The sequence below is a fragment of the Anabrus simplex genome, chromosome 6 (assembly GCF_040414725.1).
Source record: "Anabrus simplex isolate iqAnaSimp1 chromosome 6, ASM4041472v1, whole genome shotgun sequence".
Classification (NCBI taxonomy): Eukaryota; Metazoa; Arthropoda; class Insecta; order Orthoptera; family Tettigoniidae; genus Anabrus; species Anabrus simplex.
This window is the reverse complement of record NC_090270.1, coordinates 192,058,279-192,076,691: the sequence shown is the minus strand read 5'-3', so window position 1 is coordinate 192,076,691 and position 18,413 is coordinate 192,058,279. Positions and strand designations below refer to the sequence as shown.

At 41.1% G+C, this 18,413-nt stretch overlaps 1 protein-coding gene across 1 annotated transcript in view; it reads left to right on the top strand.

Annotated features, from left to right (window-relative positions):
• Nucleotides 1–789: 789 nt before the first annotated feature.
• Rcd-1 (Required for cell differentiation 1) overlaps nucleotides 790–18,413 on the top strand; it is a 57,027-nt gene continuing 39,403 nt past the window's right edge. Inside the window, exons 1-3 of the mRNA XM_067149189.2 lie at nucleotides 790–950; nucleotides 1,276–1,400; nucleotides 11,150–11,465. Coding sequence (XP_067005290.1) covers nucleotides 948–950; nucleotides 1,276–1,400; nucleotides 11,150–11,465 — 444 coding nt within the window. The 5' untranslated portion in view covers nucleotides 790–947. The remainder of the gene's footprint in view (nucleotides 951–1,275; nucleotides 1,401–11,149; nucleotides 11,466–18,413) is intronic.

Below are 18,413 nucleotides of genomic sequence, written 5' to 3'. Positions count from 1 at the left end.
AGGTAGGTCTTATGGCGACTATGGGATAGGAAAGGACTAGGAATGGGAAGGAAGCGACCGTGGCCTTAATTAAGGAACCTTAATCTTCAGGGGTGCCAACAGTGGTGTTCGAACCCACTATCTCCCAAATGCAAGTTGATAGCTTCGTAACAATCCAAACTGCACAGCCACTTCCTCGGTCTTCTTTTTCTGATGATGATGATGATGATGATGATGATGATGATGATGATGATGATGATGATGATGATGATGAGTATTACCTTGATTTTTTCTTGCCAAAAGCCAACTGTAGACTGTAGTCCTACAAATTATTATCACCAGTTTTCAAATGATGTTGAAAACCTAATGCAGATGTCGGCTTTGTACCATTTTGTGGGAGTGGTAGAATACATCCACGGTATACCTTCATTTTTCGAAGTGCCGTATCCCTTCATATTTTCCCTCTAGTGATAATAGCGGATGGTTAAACGAACCCCCACCAGCACTTTGTACCATTTAGCTGCGTGGGTTATCCATAAACTAGTTAGAGTAACTAAGAACATTACTCTTGTTGTATATGTGAATATACTTGCTCACTTAAAGACTCAATATGGCGGTTCCATAAGTAACATTCGTGTCTGGATCTTGTCTCAAAGAGGTTCAGTTGAAAGTTGTAGATAATTCCGCTAGAGTTCCCTGTGCTCCTAGCATGTAGGATACACAGTCTAGCAAAGAGGATAGAATGGTCTACTATCTGATATTCTTTGGCTAATACAGTGTTGTTGATCTGCGGTGAAGAGTGTTGACGGTGTTGACGAGTTTGGTGGTGTCGGTAGCTCTCTTCCAGATTTGTTAAAATATTGTGAATTTCTACGGAGCCTTTTTATATTTATTGCATTTTATTACTGTCTGGTGTAAGCGCGGTCTCCGCTGCATGCGAATAATATTTTGTCGTTCTGTATGTGAAAATGGTAAGTTTCGTAACTGGACCTATTGTAAGTAAAGTAGGGCAATATCAGTGATTTTACAAAAAAATTATGGTGCTTTGGTATATTTACGAAACCTTGAGGTTCTTAAATTTATATTTTTTCCCCACCTTTGCATTAGAACTGAATGCAAACATTGTTGGATGTCTTCGGTATTCGTACATGGGTACGTTATGATTATAAGCTAGAAACACATTACGGAACTGTTGAAACGTTCTGGTGTTAATATAAGGAGTCTGTGTAAACATAATTACATTGTAATGCATAATTGCTCTGAAAGAGATTTGAAACTATTACATGTCTTTTGTAGGTCTTCATGAGCACTCAACAGAGCCCTGCCAATTTACAGTCTGGAGTTGATCGAGAAAAAATCTATCAGTGGATTGTTGAACTTTCAAACCCAGAAACGCGGGAAAATGCTCTTCTAGAGTTAAGGTATGTTTAACTCTGATATGAATTTGTGTTGTAAGAGTATGATGTGCACCAACTTTGAGTTACATTTAGTCGATCAGTCTTGGAGTAGGAGACAACTCACACATGAACACAAGGGGGTAGAAATTCAGTATAGCATAAGTTTGATAGCATCATAAGGGATTTAATATGTTACAAATCTTACGTGGAATACCTTGTAGAGGAGAGATGTGTTCACTGCGACAGCCAGCGACCCAACCACCGCCCCCAGAAGTACATTTACTTTTATAACCCAATAAAATTTATCCCGCGCCATTGTTCATCGCTTAACTACGCAGCAGCTTTTCCATTGGCTGAGTTACAATCGGATATGACATCACTGCCAGCAATGAAGTAAAATTAATTCCGTTATCAACCCGCATAAAAACACAACTAAATGCAATCTGTAAAGAAACAATGTACAATACAGAAGCCAGGAATGGAGTACGGCCCGTACTAGCTGGACGTAACCAATCCAGACCAATGGCTTTGTCGCTAGCTCCTATCACCGTACGAAATGCTAGAGGCCTAACAGCTGCTTCGCGGCCCTAACCTGGGGGCTAAGGCCCCCCGACCCTGTTTGCTTGATCGTAGTCCAATGGTTTTGTCACTAACCAGACCTAACCAGTCCAGACCAATGGCTTTGTCACTAGCTGGACCTAACCAATTCAGACCAATGCTTTGTCACTAGCTGCTATCACTGTACGAAATGCTAGAGGCCTAACAGCCGCTTCGCAGCCCTGACCTGGGGGCTTACGCCCCCATAACCCCTTTGCTTCATCTTAGTCCAATAATTTTTCCACTGTCACAGTCCAAACCAATCCACTACTTCGTAAATTCAAAAGCTGCGCTGCTGCACCTAACAATGTACGACTAGTTCTTTAGATCAACACTTGGCAGCTCTGTCCACCACATGATCACAACCATAACGAGAAATCAGCGAGAGAGAAACAAATGACAGCGCAATTGTGCCTAGAAGTCTGAGCTGAAGAATTGTTGTAGTAGCTGAACTTTTGCCACACAGGAGTTTTTATCGATGAAAGAATCTTCTCATAACACACTGCTGTGCTTTGTTCTCATATTTAAACTTGACGTGATGTGTTCCTTCATGACTACAAACATGTCAAATTCATAACACACCGCATCACAGTCTGAAGGAAAATACTATTAAAGTCTCTTGGCGGACACTAGGCCTTCACTAACGGTCCCAGATAATTACAGTTTGTAAAAGGTTACGCTCTGGTCCGCTGGTAGGCACTACATGGTGGTTCCATTGGTAAAGCTTCCGTTGACCCTAACAGTTTCAATATGGTGTGACTCGGACAATGTCACAGCGCACTACACAAGGCTGCTGAGTTAGGAGCTAGTGGCAAGACCACTGTCTATACAAGAGCAGACTAGTGAAAAAGACCTTCGGTCTGGATTGGTTTGGTCCGGGTAGCGGGAAGTTCATTGGGCTGAATTGGTTAGGTCTGGTTAGTGACAAGACCATTGGGTTGGGGGGCAAGCTAATGGGTCATAAGCCCCCCAGATTAGGGCCGCAAAGCAACCAACAGGCCTTTAACATCCCTTGGAGTCCTGCTAAAATGTGAAAATTAGTCAGATTACAGGTGCACGCCATGACAATTTGAAACTGTACAGTATTCTTCATTTCAACAAAGGTGTCAGCCATGGGGGAACACATGATGAAAGCTCTGTTGGAGACAATAGAAAACTTTTATTCGGAACAGCTGACCGGAGCCAGTCAATAGCACACAGAAAATGGTCGTAAATCTCATATTTACAGTCTTTTCATTTTAATTGTTCCATATAAGTAAGAATATTTCTTCAGACGAGTTTGTAGGTCCCTTGCAAGCAAAAATGAAGGATCTCTCTACGCTGCTTCAGTTTTCATCTCACATTAAATTTATGCTTTTGTACCTGTGAAGGGTCAACAGAAATACTGCCCTTCTGTTAAAATCTATTTAACATGTGGCTTTTACTGCCGAGTGTCCGAAGACATCTTCGGCTCACCTGGTGCAGGTCTTTCCATTGGGCACGCATGGGTGATCTGCACATCTCTGTGTGACATGATATTGAGGTGGGGAGAGGTTGAAACATGGTGTCAGCACATAGCCTACTCATGTTGAATGATGCTAAGGAGTTCGCTCAAGGTTTTAATGTCCCTTATCGACAGACGACGATTCGCCATCAACAGTGTCATATGCCCTCACTCCATATGAACACTGCAAAGAGGTTTGGAATCTAATCCAGACTTTTGCCATGCAAGCTAGTGATTAGAATTTGTATACTATCACCTCTCCTACCCTGCCGCCAACATTCTGATAGTGAATGTTTTCAACCAACTGGACTCAAAGGGGCCGTAGTTGGACCGTATAGACTTTAAAGATTGTAGCCACTGGGTGGGCTATTTCCATTGATCAGTTGTGGGTGAAAAAGCATAGGCATAGTTAAATGACAGGTTAGGCCCTGATTTAGTGGAAACCAGTAAGTGACTGAAGTTAGGTGTGAATACCTTATGGTCATATAGCAGCCGTAAAATGCATTACTGTTAGTGACAAAATCATGAAAGTAACTAGGTTCTGGCTCACTGGAAAGCACTGTGTGTGGCAAAAATTACTCACTGAGGCAGAAGCCTACTGTACTCACTCCGCTCGCTGTACACCGAGGCTCGGTGGCAGGTGATGCTCTTTTATTTTTAGTTCACGGGATTGCCAATAGGAGCATCTTTACGATCTGCGAACTGCTACCAACTGTTAAGAAAATGTCCAATGAAATGTGACGAAATGGGATATAGGTTACAACCACTAAATTAACTTTTTTCTTGCCGTGCGGGCAGTATGCGTCATAGCAATAATTAAGAACCTCTTGAAGGGAGTGTGGCGCCGAAGCGGCCACTGATCTCATAACAGAGCTTGGCCTGGATTTGCAAAGATAGGTTACAGCTACTAATACATTTTTTTCTTGCCGTGCCGGCAGTATGCACCGCAGCAGTAGTTAAGAGCCTCGCGAAGGGAATGTGGCCCCAAAGGGGCCATTGTTCTCATGACAGAGCTTGGCCTGGATTTGCAAAGATCGACTGCAAGCTCACTGCATTAGCTTTACTATTCAATCTCATCTACTATACTACCATCCTGGGAGAACACACAACCTAAATACTTGAAACTATCGACCTGTTCTAGCTTTGTATCACCAATCTGACATTCAGTTCTGTTGAATTTCTTACCTACTGACATCAGTTTAGTCTTCGAAAGTCTCATTTTCATACCATACTCATTGCACCTATTTTCAAGTTCCAAGATATTAGACTGCAGACTTTCGGGACAATCTGCCATGAAGACCAAGTTGTTAGCATAGGCCAAACTGCTTACTACATTTCCACCTAACTGAATCCCTCCTTGCCATTTTAGCATAGGCCAAACTGCTTACTACATTTCCACCTAACTGAATCCCTCCTTGCCATTTTATACCTTTCAGCAGATGATCCATGTAAACTATGAACAGCAAAGATGAAAGATTACAGCCTTATCTAACCCCTTTAAGTACCCTGAACCAAGAACTCATTCTACCATCAATTCTCACCGAAGCCCGAATTGTCAACATAAATGCCTTTGATTGATTTTGATAATCTACCTTTAATTCCATAGTCCCCCCTACGGCGAACATCTTTTCCCTCGGTACCCTATCATATGCTTTCTCTAGATCTATAAAACATAAACACAACTGCCTATTCCTCTCGTAGCATTTTTTATTAATCTGGCGCATACTGAAATTCTGATCCTGACAGCCCCTCTGTGGTCTGAAACCACACTGGTTTTTATCCAACTTCCTCTCAACTACTGATCGCACCCTCCCTTCCAAGATGCCAGTGAATACCTTGCCTGGTACACTAATCAGTGAGATACTTTGATATTTGTTGCAATTCTTCCTGTTCCCTTGCTTATAGATAGGTGCAATTACTGCTTTTGTCCAATCTGAAGGTACCCATCCTTTCCACTTCCTCAAGCGTAATTTCACCAACATAATTTTCTTCCTCCCCATGAGTTTGGCTGTTCGCAACACCACCAGGAAGATTTCCGTTTACGTTGAGAAGCTGTTCAAAATATTCCCTCCACCTATCCAGTGATTCCCTGGGATCTATTACGAGTTCACCTGAATTACTCAAAACACTGTTCGTTTCCTTTTTCCCTCCCTTCCTAAGATTCTTTATTACTGTCCAAAAAGGTTTACCTGCTGCTTGACCTAGACTTTCCAGGTTATTACCAAAATCTTCCCAAGACTTTTTTTTTGTATTCAACAACTATTTGTTTCGCTCTGTTTCTTTCATCTACGTACAGATCCCTGTCTGCCTCGGCCCTTGTTTGGAGCCATTTCTGATAAGCCTTCTTTTTACGTTTACAAGCTTCTCTCACTTCATCATTCCACCAAGATGTTCGTCTTTTCCCATCTTTACACACAGTTGTTCCTAGGCATTCCCTTGCTATTTCTACTACAGCAGTCATGTATGCCACCCATTCTTTTTCTATTCCCTGAACCTGCTTACTGTCTACATTTCGAAACTTCTCAGTAATCATATCCATGTACTTCTGCCTAATTTCCTCGCCCTGGAGATTTTCTACCCTTATTCGTTTGCAGACAGATTTCACTTTCTCTACCCTAGGCCTAGAGATACTTAGTTCACTACAGATCAGATAGTGGTCTGTATCATCGAAAAATCCGCGAAAAACTCGTACATTCCTGACAGATTTCCTGAATTCGAAGTCGGTTAAGATATAGTCTATTATGGATGTGGTATCTCTGGCCTCCCATGTGTAGCGGTGAATAGTCTTAGGCTTGAAGATTGTATTCGTTACAGCTAGACCCATACTAGCACAGAAGTCCAGCAAACGCTTCCCATTCCTATTAGCTTCCATATCTTCCCCACATTTACCAATCACCCTTTCGTATCCTTCAGTTCTACGAGGGCCATCCAGAAAGTAGTACCCGTCATGCCGCATGAAGCGCTGATGACTCGGGTAACCGCTGGGCAAGGTCAGACCTGCCTACTCTGTGCGAAGTTGTGTGACGCTAGCATTGCCTATGTTGTGTCTATGATCGTTTAAAAAGTTTAAACAAATTGAGAATCCTGCCAGTTGTGAAGTGAGGCCCGTGATTAAATTTCTTAATGAATGAAACGTTCGACCTTGTGATATTGCCAATTAACGGAGGTGTATGGAGACAATGTGATGGATGAGTCGTCTGTTCGGCGCTGGTGTCGCAACTTCAACCTGGGGAGGGGGAATACACACGACTAGGAGCGTTGAGGGAGACCATCTGTCATTACAGACTAACTGCTGAGCGCAATAGACGAATGCATGAGGAACGATCGGCGCGTCACAATTGATGAAATCTGCGAACATTTTCCTAATGTGTCTCGAACATTTGTTAATGAAATTGTCAAAGACCATCTGCATTATTCGAAATTCTGTACAAGGTGGGTCCCTCGCATGCTTACAGATGAGCACAAAACCAAGCGTATGGCTGCAGCACTGACGTTTCTGGGACGTTATTCCGATAAAGGAGACTCTTTCCTGACTCGCATCATTACTGGGGACGAAACATGGGTTTGTTATGCATCACCTGAGAGTAAACGACAGTCAGTGGAGTGGCATCATGCTCATTCACCAAACAAACCAAAAAAATTCAAGACAGTTCTGTTCACCAGGAAAGTCATGGCAACCGTATTCTGGGATCGCCGAGGTGTACTGGTCATTGATTTTATGGCCCATGGAGAGACAATTAATGCTAATGCATATTGTGAAATATTAAAGAAATTACGGCGGGCAATACAAAATCGACGGCGAGGTCTATTGTCTACAGGCGTCATTCTCCTTCATGACAATGCCAGGCCTCATGCAGCTGTGATAACACAACAACTTTTGCAGCAATTCAAGTGGGAAACCTTCGACCATCCCCCGTATAGCCCGGACTTGGCTCCTTCGGATTTTCATCTCTTTACGAAGCTTAAAGACTTTCTGGTGGGAAAAAGATTTGACAGCAATGAAGAACTTAAACGAGCCGTGACTACGTATCTCAATGCGCTGGCGGCAGAGGACTATGACACTGGAATACAAAAACTCGTCCCACATTATGACAAATGCCTAAATTTGCTCGGAGATTATGTCGAGAAGTAGTGTAAAGTATGCTCTTTCCAATAAAAATGTGTATATTTGTTAATATTTACTCCTGTGTCTTTATTGCGCAAACGGGTACCACTTTCCGGATGGCCTTCGTATTTCCAACTCTCGCATTGAAATCGCCCATTGGCACTGTTCTATCCTTGCTGTTGACCCTGACCACGATGTCACTCAATGCTTCATAAAACTTGTCAACTTCATCCTCATCTGCACCCTCACATGGTAAATACACTGAGACAATTCTCGTCCTAATTCCTCCATCTGCCAAATTTACCCACATCATTCGCTCATTTACGTGCCTAACAGAAATTATGTTGCATGAAATAGTATTCCTGATGAACAGTACTACCCCACACTCTGCCCTCTCCTTTTTAATCCCCGTCAAGTATACTTTATAATCTCGTATCTCTTCCTTGTTATCTTCCCTTACCCGAATAGCATTAACTCCTAGCACATCCAGATGCATCCTCTTTGCTGACTCAGCCAGTTCTACTTTCTTTCTTCCATAAGGCCCGTTAATATTGGTAGCTTCCCATTAAATTCCATTTCGTTCGCCAAGTTGTTTCCAAGGAGTCCCTCGCCTGTCAAATGGGAGTGGGTCTCTGTTACTCCCATAGGTCCGAGGCTTGCTTAAAATGTTCTGAGCTAGGTAAATTCATGAAGCAGGATGCTACCCTACTTACACATAGTCCAAGTGAGGATCTCTCCTCTAACGGGTTATGGACCATCGGTGGATTGTATAGTCCTAGCCGCCTGAGCACAAGGAGGGCCATGACTCAGAATATTTCTGAGATGCCCACTCCCTTTCCGTAGCAACTGGTATCCCGACTCTCAGGACCACTTACTAGGCCACTCAGCCTTTGCCCATGGTTCACAGACTAGGATGTGACTACAGTAACCCACACCATGAACCATTTTTTTTATAAGAATATAAATCGTGTGACATTTTCAATACCACCTGCATCAACAGTCGCTGCCATTGGCTGAAATGTCTGAAATATGGCATCACTTCCATAATTCAATTCTAATAGTAGTAATCGCCAACTGTGGCAAATGAATTGTCTAAAATACTTATTCAGATTTAGAGGATAGTTGCCCAGTTGTACTTCCTCTTAAAACAGTAATCACCACCACCACCTCTCATTAAAATAATTTGACGTGTGATGGGCCCCCCACGTCATTGCCAGGATGACTCAGTTTTGTGAAATATGGCATCACTTCCATAATTCAGTTGAAATAGGAGTAATTGCCAATGGGATTTTTTATTTAAATTCATTTATTGGAACACACAAGGCAATTACAATTTGTTTTTCCACATAGTTTCCTGCTTTGAAAATGCGTTTGTCCCAGCGTATGAGCAGCTTTTTGATGCCTTCATCATAAAAAGAACAGGGTCTTGTTACCAGCCAGTTGTGCAAAGTCTTCCACACTCTCGTCGTCTTCAAATCGTTGCCCTCCTAGAACTTCTTTAAGCGGTCCGAACAAATGGAAATTGCAGGGCGATAAGTTTGGGCTGCAAAGAGGATGATCAAGTGTAGTCCAGTGCATTTCCTGTAGCTTGGTGACATTAAGAGCTGCAGTATGTGGCCGCGCACTGTCGTGGAGGAGGATGCCCTGTTGAATCGGTTCTCCTCGTCTTTTGCAGCGATATGCAACCCTCGCCTTGTTCAACAGCTTGCAGTAGTAAGCAACATTGATTGTGCGTCGCTCATGCCCATCGATCATAGTCAGTAATGTTTTTAACCACACAAATGTTTACGTCCGTAATGCTGGTCCAGGAACGGCAATTGTGTTGCTGATTTTCCACACGTTTTCGCCCTTCCTTGAACTTTTTATACCATACGTCCTTGACATTGTTTCATCACCGAACTGTGCAGTCAATCTCTGGCAAATTTTCGCCACTGTAACTCATTCACGAGCAAGAAATTTTATAATTATGCATTGCGCAGTGGAGGGGTGCACCTGTTACTCCGACATTGTGAGCGTTGCCGATGAAACGGCGGGAAGTATCTAACAGCATGCTCTCCCCACTCCTAATAGCCCCGCCTAAGCATAGCAGAAGTGTAGGGCTGGTCCTACCAACTGTTGATGTTCAGGAACAAAAATCCCATTTATATTTGATTCATATTATTATATGTATATTTCATATTTCATCAGTTGTGGAATTAAGGTAACTGCTGGCAATAAATGAGCATCAAGCTGCGGCAGTTTGGAGCAGTTGCTTGTGACAGCCATAGTGAAGTCTACCCTCCCCTCACCCATGACAAGCTAAGTGGTAGTAGGTGGTCAAATATAAATAGGTGGGATGTGCATGGCCAAGGAGATTGCTGTTTGGCTCATGTTTTAGAAAAGCATGACAGAATTGTCTGTGTTATTCAACGCAGATCTACTGTATGGGAGCAAAACCTGCTTGTATTCTGGTTATCTTTTTCTAAAACTGATACCCTAAACATTAATTGAGGTGTGTGTATTAAGGCAGTTTGATTTTTCATTGATAAGCATTCCAAAATACCATAGTTTAAAAAGGATCTGGATTGATGGTCATCTACTGTAGTTACCATAAAAACTGATCATCATTGTCATTGTGGACTATCTCCAGTTGGTCAGGTGTTTGTTAGCCTCCTCCATTTCTTCCAGTCTAGGTGGATTTTTTTTTTTTTTTTTTTTTTTTTTTTTTTGCGTCGCACCGACACAGATAGGTCTTACGGCGACGATGGGACAGGAAAGGGCTAGGAGTGGGAAGGAAGCGGCCGTGGCCTTAATTAAGGTACAGCCCCAGCATTCGCCTTGTGTGAAAATTGGAAACCACGGAAAACCATATTCAGGGCTGCCGATAGTGGAGTTCGAACCTACTATCTCCCGAATACTGGATACTGGCCGCACTTAAGCGACTGCAGCTATCAAGATCGGTAGGTAGATCACCTCATCTTCAGCTTTTGTCAGTTCTAATCCTCTGTTCATCATATTCTGTGTAACTTAAGCCATCTTCTTTTAGATCTTCCCCTTGGTGTGGTGCCCTTCACATCTCTTTCCAGCTATACTCTAGCTATTTTCTCAGGTACTATTCATTTAACATGGTCAAACCATTGCAGCCATGATCTTTCAATATAATATCAATAAATTTACTCATTCGGCAACAAATATTTCAAGTTCTTTATGGAATCAACATCTATATCATGTTTTAATATATCAGAACTTTGAGTGGTTCCTTTATCTTTGCATCCTTTCAAATGTTATCATTCCTAATCCTACCCTATCTTGTTTATGAACTGTTGTCCTCAGGAACTTAATTTATGCAACCTTCCTGAAATGATACAGATCTCTAGTTCATACGAAATTATGGGAATGAGTTAATTATTTTACAGGATATGTTTAACTTTAGATGGTACTTTATTATCCCACTGGAGGTTTGTTACTGTGTTAACTAGTCATGCTAATTAGTTAAAATAAGTCAGACTGGTATAATATGGTATTTGTACCAAGATTCTTTGTATATTCTGTTGACACTTTTACCATTTGTGAATAATATGCTTCTCTTTTTTTTTTTTCCTCTTCCAGCAAGAAAAGAGAAGTAGTGCCTGATTTGGCACCTATGCTATGGCATTCGTTTGGTACAATTGCTGCCTTGCTGCAAGAGATTGTGAATATTTATCCTGCCATCAACCCTGCTTCACTTACGGCACATCAGTCTAATCGTGTATGCAATGCATTGGCGCTTCTTCAGTGTGTTGCCTCTCACCCTGAGACTCGTTCTGCATTTCTCCAGGCACATGTACCTTTGTTCTTGTACCCATTTCTGCATACAGTGAGCAAGACCCGGCCTTTCGAGTACCTTAGGCTCACAAGCCTTGGTGTTATCGGTGCCCTAGTTAAGGTATGTCTTTACACAGCTGTATTCTGTAAAATTTTTAGAGGTATACATGTTAGAATTTAAAAGTATCCCACAGTAATTTAGCAGAAGTGAGAGGCTATCTTCCTTGTAGATCTTAGCAGAAGCATCATACCTTTAATTTTGAAGTAAAATTTTTGCTACGTCAGGATGGTAAATGGCTCTCTCCTCCATCCTACAGCCATTGCTCCTCAACTGGGTTCCACTCCAGGTTCCTTCTCATTATGCTGTTCTTGTTTGAGTCCAACCACCTTAGTCTGCATGTCTATCTCTTGTTCTCTTCCTTCAGTCATAGCATCTATCGTTCACTTCTATATCCCTCCCTTCACATTACAAGATAGTAGAATCATTCTGTATTGACAGTTTTCACTTTACAAAGGAAATTTAATATATCCTCCTATTCAGTGCATACACATCTCCCATCGTCGCCATAAGACCCATCTGTGTCGGTGCAAAGTAAATAATCTGTAAAAAAGAATTAACATATCTTCAAAATTTCATCTCACTTGCCTGGATTTTACTCTCCTGCGTTTTTGTCTATGTCCATATCTGCTGCACATGTCATCTGCTCCATCTATAGGTGGAGATGTGTATTGAATAGGAGGACATATTAAATTTCCTTTGTAAAGTATCCCTCCCTTTGCCACTCCAGTTACCTTCCTGACATCCTCTTTTCTTACTCTGCCCTCTCTTGTCCTTCCTAACGTATCTACCGAGCTGGGTAGCTGCAGTCGCTTAAGTGTGGCCAGTATCCAGGAGATAATGGGTTCAAACCCCACTGTCGGCAGCCCTGAAGGTGGTTTTCCAAGGTTTCTCATATTCACACCAGGCAAATGCTGGGGTTGTGCCTTAACCCTTTTGCAGTCAGCCTTTATGCAGGGGTTAGCTCAAAGAAGCACAAACTAATTTCTGTGATTTACCAACCAAATTACAAAAATCTACACATAAACAGTTTAAAACATATTAAAATAAAATAAATCACTAATACAGGAAACTATGAGCATTTCAGAAATGAATATACCTTGGACGTATTATTATTGGTAAAGGCAAAAAAAATTATTAAACTTCGAAAATAAATTAAAAAATAAATTATGGTTTTCAATGACAGAAAGATGAGACGTTATTCCATCTTTCTTCTTTACTCTTACACCTGAAAGAAAGAATATTTAATTCTGAATAATTTGATATCAGTATGATGTGTGTGCTGCAATTCACTCATGAATGATGGCACAAAGCTATTCACTGTACACGTAACTGTCATCAATGTCAGGTCCTTGCAGTCCGATGCACGGTGAGCAACTGTAACTGTGTCACGTCTCACATAATGGGAATCACTTTCTGCAAACGAAGGTCATCATTACTGTCTAAATCATCTAAAAATTCAAGGATATCGGCCTCATTCAGCCTAGAATGTGGCCTAGCCTTTACGATAAAAGGATGACGCAAACACGTACAACAAGGGAGTAATGAGAAGGAGTAAAACTATGGTTTGCAAAGTACAGCGAACACACGATATACCAAAGAAACGAAATAAACTCTAAACTAATAGCAAGATCAAATTGTTGTATTCATAAGCCAACCAAACCAAATCAACGCAATAATAACTTCAAATAACCACAACATAAACATCCACGGTCAACAGATTTCATTTGTCGAAAATGAAAATATTTTGTAGGGCTGGTGGATATAGCTGTAGAGTAAAACACAAATTCACCGCTTTAAGTTACTGTCACGATGAACTGTTACCATTTAACAGCCACGCAAATGACCAAAATCCCTAAATAGGAAAGAGCCGATGTATCAGAGCCGTGAGCTTTCTCGCCATAACATTTCGCCCTGATAGATCGGCGCACTGAGTGTGAAAGGGTTAATTAAAGCCACGGCCACTTCCTTCCCACTCCTAGCCCTTTCCTGTCTCGTCGTCACTGCAACATAAAGCAACCTGTATTTTAAAAAATTTAACATATCTTCAAAATTTCATCTCTCTGGCCTGGATTTTACTCTCCTATGTTTTTATCTGTGTCCAGATTTGCTGCACATGTCGGTATGAGGGAATACTACATATTGTACATTACCATACCTCTTTACTCTTCCTTGCATGGGCACACTCAAAGGTGTTCCATTAGCTTCCTCCTCCTCCTCCTCCCCCCCAACCACTGAAATTCTAAAATGTTTTTAATTTTCAACAAGCTCTAGTCTCAATTTAACCAACTATGTGGTCAGGGGATGGCCCCGTGGTGTAGGGGTATCGTGCCTGCCTCTTACTCGGAGGCCCCGGGTTCGATTCCTGGCCAGGTCAGGGATTTTTACCTGGACCTGAGGGCTGGTTCGCGGTCCACTCAGCCTACGTGATTAGAATTGAGGAGCTAACTGACGGTGAAATAGTGGCCCCGGTGTCGAAAGCCAAGAATAACGACAGAGAGGATTCGTCATGCTGACCACACGACACCTCGTAATCTGCAGGCTTTTGGTTTGGTTTTATGTGGCCATGGATACAACGGTTATGCTACGATGGTTGAGGGTGAAGGAGGTGTTGCAACATTAACGCATTGAACTCTGGCATATTTGTAATGTGTTATCTGGTGAATACTGAGCATTTTAGCCATATGTTGAGGCTTTATAATTTCCACACTTTTTGAGATACAGTAAATGAATTATTCCTGTATCTAAATCTATAATTATCTGTCTCAGTCTTGAATTCATTTAGTTCTTTGATTTTTGACACTGAAATATGAAAGAAGGCCAATTTGTGACATTTCTGAGCTTTTCCATTTTTTATTTAATTTAACTCATGTTTATAATTACTTTTTTGATAATTACATCCTAACAATATTACATTAGTATTAGTATGCTTATAGGAGAAAAAAGAAAGAATGTGATTCATCTTATTAGGTTTCCTGTTATGCTATCGCTGAGAGAATCAAGACACCGTGATGCCATTGTTGGACTGAGCAGGAAAACTAAGCGCACAAAACACATCCTTGCTACTCTTCAAAACAAGCAATTGTCTTCTCTCCAGCAAAGGTCAGTGCTCCCTTCTAGTAGCAGTATGCGGAACTTTAATGCTGTTGTTCATGTTTACCAGAAGAGACACGGATGTATTTCCAGCAAGTGATGATTTATTAGTTTAGAAAACCCAGCCCAAGTGCTGCTAAGCAATAAATGAGGGAGCCCGGGTACTGTGTTCAAAGTGTTAATACAAGATAGGTAGCAAAAGGCTATTTTCTGTCACAGTGTTAGTTGTAAACTTAACCGGGTAATAAACGACCTGCATCTGAAATATCTGTTATATCTTCCTGGATATGATTACAAGTGATTTTTTTTCATATACAGTAGAAGTCCGTTATAGCGAGAATTCATAACATCGAAAAATTTACTCGCTATAACGGATTGTCGATATATCCGATTTCTTGTAAAAAGTCGGCAAAGCCCACATACAGATTAAAATCAGTATGAAACAACTGTCAGCTTGCACAAAACTTGCATTTTCGCGGATAATATCCACTCTACGACTTACTTTTTTTTATTTTTCGAAATCTGATATTACATGAAAGTATGTTTAATTTCATTCTGAAAAATTATAGTACCGTATTTCTCCGAATCCAAGATGCTCCATCTTTTCCTTCAAAAAATGTATATCAGTCTTAAAAAGTGCTTTGTAAAATCATAAAATGCCTTTCTTATACAGTACACTATTTTAGACTATTTTTAGACGTCGAACATTGACTTTAGTTATGGCGTATTAGCCTACTTTTCGGCTGAACCATTTTAATCTATTTCAGCGGGTTTAATAACCATTAACTTATAATTGACATCATAATATCGAAGTGACCCTTTGAAAATTTGTCGGCAATACCTATTTCACGCGTCTCTACAATATGATGATTCATCGGAAAATATTCTTGCTTAACTATAAAACTGTTACTTTGACTCAGCGTCAAATATAACTGGCTGCCGCTACACGCACATCTCACTTGTTGGCTTTGGCCAACTTCAGCGGCTAGCGATGTATAGGCGTAATCGCTGACGTTGAAGGTCAACCAACGAGTTTATTGCGCCGCCGTATGGCAATTCCGCCCTTGCGTTTTTTGTACACATACTTCACAATTTCATCTGCGACTTCTTTAAAGTGTCCATGTTGCGGACCACAAATGCACAGTTTTTTTTTTTTAGCTATCCTTGTTTTCACGCTAACGCCGAATATTGGCTTTAGTTAGGCCTATGCCGTATTTTCTTTCAGCTGCACGATTATTCTACATTTAAGAGTGTTTAATAACCATTAACTTAAAATTGTCATCATAGTATCGACGAGCACCAGTTGAAAATTTGCCGTCAATACGTGTTCCACATATCTTTACAGTAAGACGATCCATCACAAAAATATTCCTGCTATCTCTAAAACTTAATTTTACTAAGCGTCAGGTACAGTGAACGCGTTATAACTCTGCTACTGAGTAGCCATGGCCTTTCTAAGAATTTGCTTGCATTTTTTTAATGCCATTCTGCAGATTTGAGAAATGATTGTGTAGAGAGGCTAATATAATGTTATTCTCTCTTCACTATTTCCCGAGATCCAGCGACGTTACACATAGCCACTGAACAACCGGTCGCCGCGGGCTAGCACTGCATAATAAAGAGACGGTCGTTTATTATTGTCAACGAGTTTCGTGTGCACGCGCGGAGGGGGGAGATAGCACCGTGGTTACTACGGTAGTTGCCAAGGCCACGGATGCAAGACAACCCTTGATATTTCACATGATATTCTGAGGAAAAAAATTGTCATCTTGGATTCGGAGAAATACGGTATCACTGAGCTCGATAGCTGCAGTCGCTTAAATGTGTCCAGTATTCGGGAGATAGTAGGTTCGAACCCCACTGTCGGCAGCCCTGAAGATGGTTTTCCGTGGTTTCCCTCATTCACACCAGGCAAATGCTGAGGCTGTACCTTAATTAGGCCATGGCCGCTTCCTCCCTTTCCTGTCCCATCGTCGCCATAAGGCATATCTATGTCGGCGCGACGTAAAGCCAATAGTAAAAAAAAAAAAAAAAAAAAAAGAGAAAAAAATACGGTATCACTCCAGAGGCTTCTGTGGCAAACATTTCAGTGTATCGTGAAAACACATTTCAAATGCATGTAGAGAAATGATAACCTCCTCGCTAAAATTTACATGGGAATAACCATTCCGAAATTTAACCAGATGCGAGAAAATATAAACTACGGTATCCTCTGAAATCAGTGATGTACTTTGCCACATCTAGAGGTGTATCACATTCTTACTTAATTTCAGTATATAACATTAAAATTAAGAAACCGTTTACTTCAGCCTGTATTTTTAACTAGTTAACAACTGCTATCGGCCACGTTATTTACGCATTTATTGAGAAAACGCGTTATCCTCTTTTATTTCGAATTTTCTTTAGAAAACAGCAGTCGACGGGTATTACTAGACTAATCAACCCCAACATCGCCTTCGAATGTCGACGAGAGAGCTCGCAAATGCAGGTAGCGAGAAAACTATACCGTTTTGTCATTCAAACAGCGCGACCTAACCTAACCGTACTATATTTATCGTGAATACTTACGTGCGGTATTTCTAGCGCCAGTAGAAAATACTCTTGTCGCTATAAATTTACATGATAATAGCCTTTCTGAAATAAAACAGTCGTGAGAAAATAGAATCTAACCTCTGAAATCAATTATGCACACTGCCATATCTTGAGGTGTATTTCATCCTTAATTAATTGCAGTATTTAGCATTAAAATTAAGTGATCATTTCCTCAGCCTTTATTTTTAACGGGTTACAAATGTTATCGGACACGTTATTTACGCATTTACTGCGCAAAAAAGTCCTCTTTCATTTTGAATTTTCTCTACAGAACAGCAGTTGACGGGTTTCACTAATCGACTCCGACATCGCCTTCGAATGTCGACGAGAGAACTCGCTAGTGGGCATAGTGAGGAAACGATACCGAAACAGATCGATCGCATGCAACATAATCGCTGGGGTGCATAAATATCGGTAATGGAAAAAAATCGCTCGTAATAACGGATGCGTCAGTGATAGTGCCCTCGCTGTAACCGAAGGATAATACACAGTTTAATATCGGAATTTTGAAGGGACCGGCAAAAAATGTTGTTATAACGGGGTTCTCGTTATATGCCATACTCGCTATAGCGGTCTTCTACTGTATTTTTCTTTTGTAACCTCGAAGTACTGGGAATATTTTACATCATTTTTTGGGTTAGCTGGAGGGCACTGCAATGTTCCTTTTAAAAAGCAATTTTGTCATATTGTACACAGACATCAGAATATCTCCAAATTGTATAATTGGACAAAGAAATCAGGGAAAAGATGCAGCAGGGACGTGTACCCTATTTCCTCGTGTATAATTAGACCCCTCTGGCTTTTAGAGACAAAGAAAGTGAAAAATTAACTCTCATATAAGATCCCCCAATGTAATTCAACAATGAAGAACATCGATTCCACTTCAAAGCAGGTACAGGCCGTATTGCAGCTCCGATGACATCACACAAATAGGTGAATAGTTACGTCCACCCAATCCGTGCGATGCAGACACATCAAAGTTGTGCAGTACGTTTTTGTTTCATACTTACAAAATGTAGGTACAGCTCCAATGATGTCACACAAATAGGTAAACAAATTCATATGTCTGACCCGCACATTGCAAGCATGTATCAGTCGTGCAATATGTCTTATGGTTTGTAGTTAAGAATGTCCTCCACCCCAGCATAACGGTTAGCACAATTAGCTGCCATTCTCGGGGACCCGAGTTTGATTCCCGGTATTGCCAGAAATTTAACAATGGCAGCTCACTCTATATGGGACATGCCCAAAAAGGGTTGCACCACCTTGGGATGAGGAAATGAGTTTACATTAGTTTAGTTGAACTGTTGCTATTATCATAGCAGG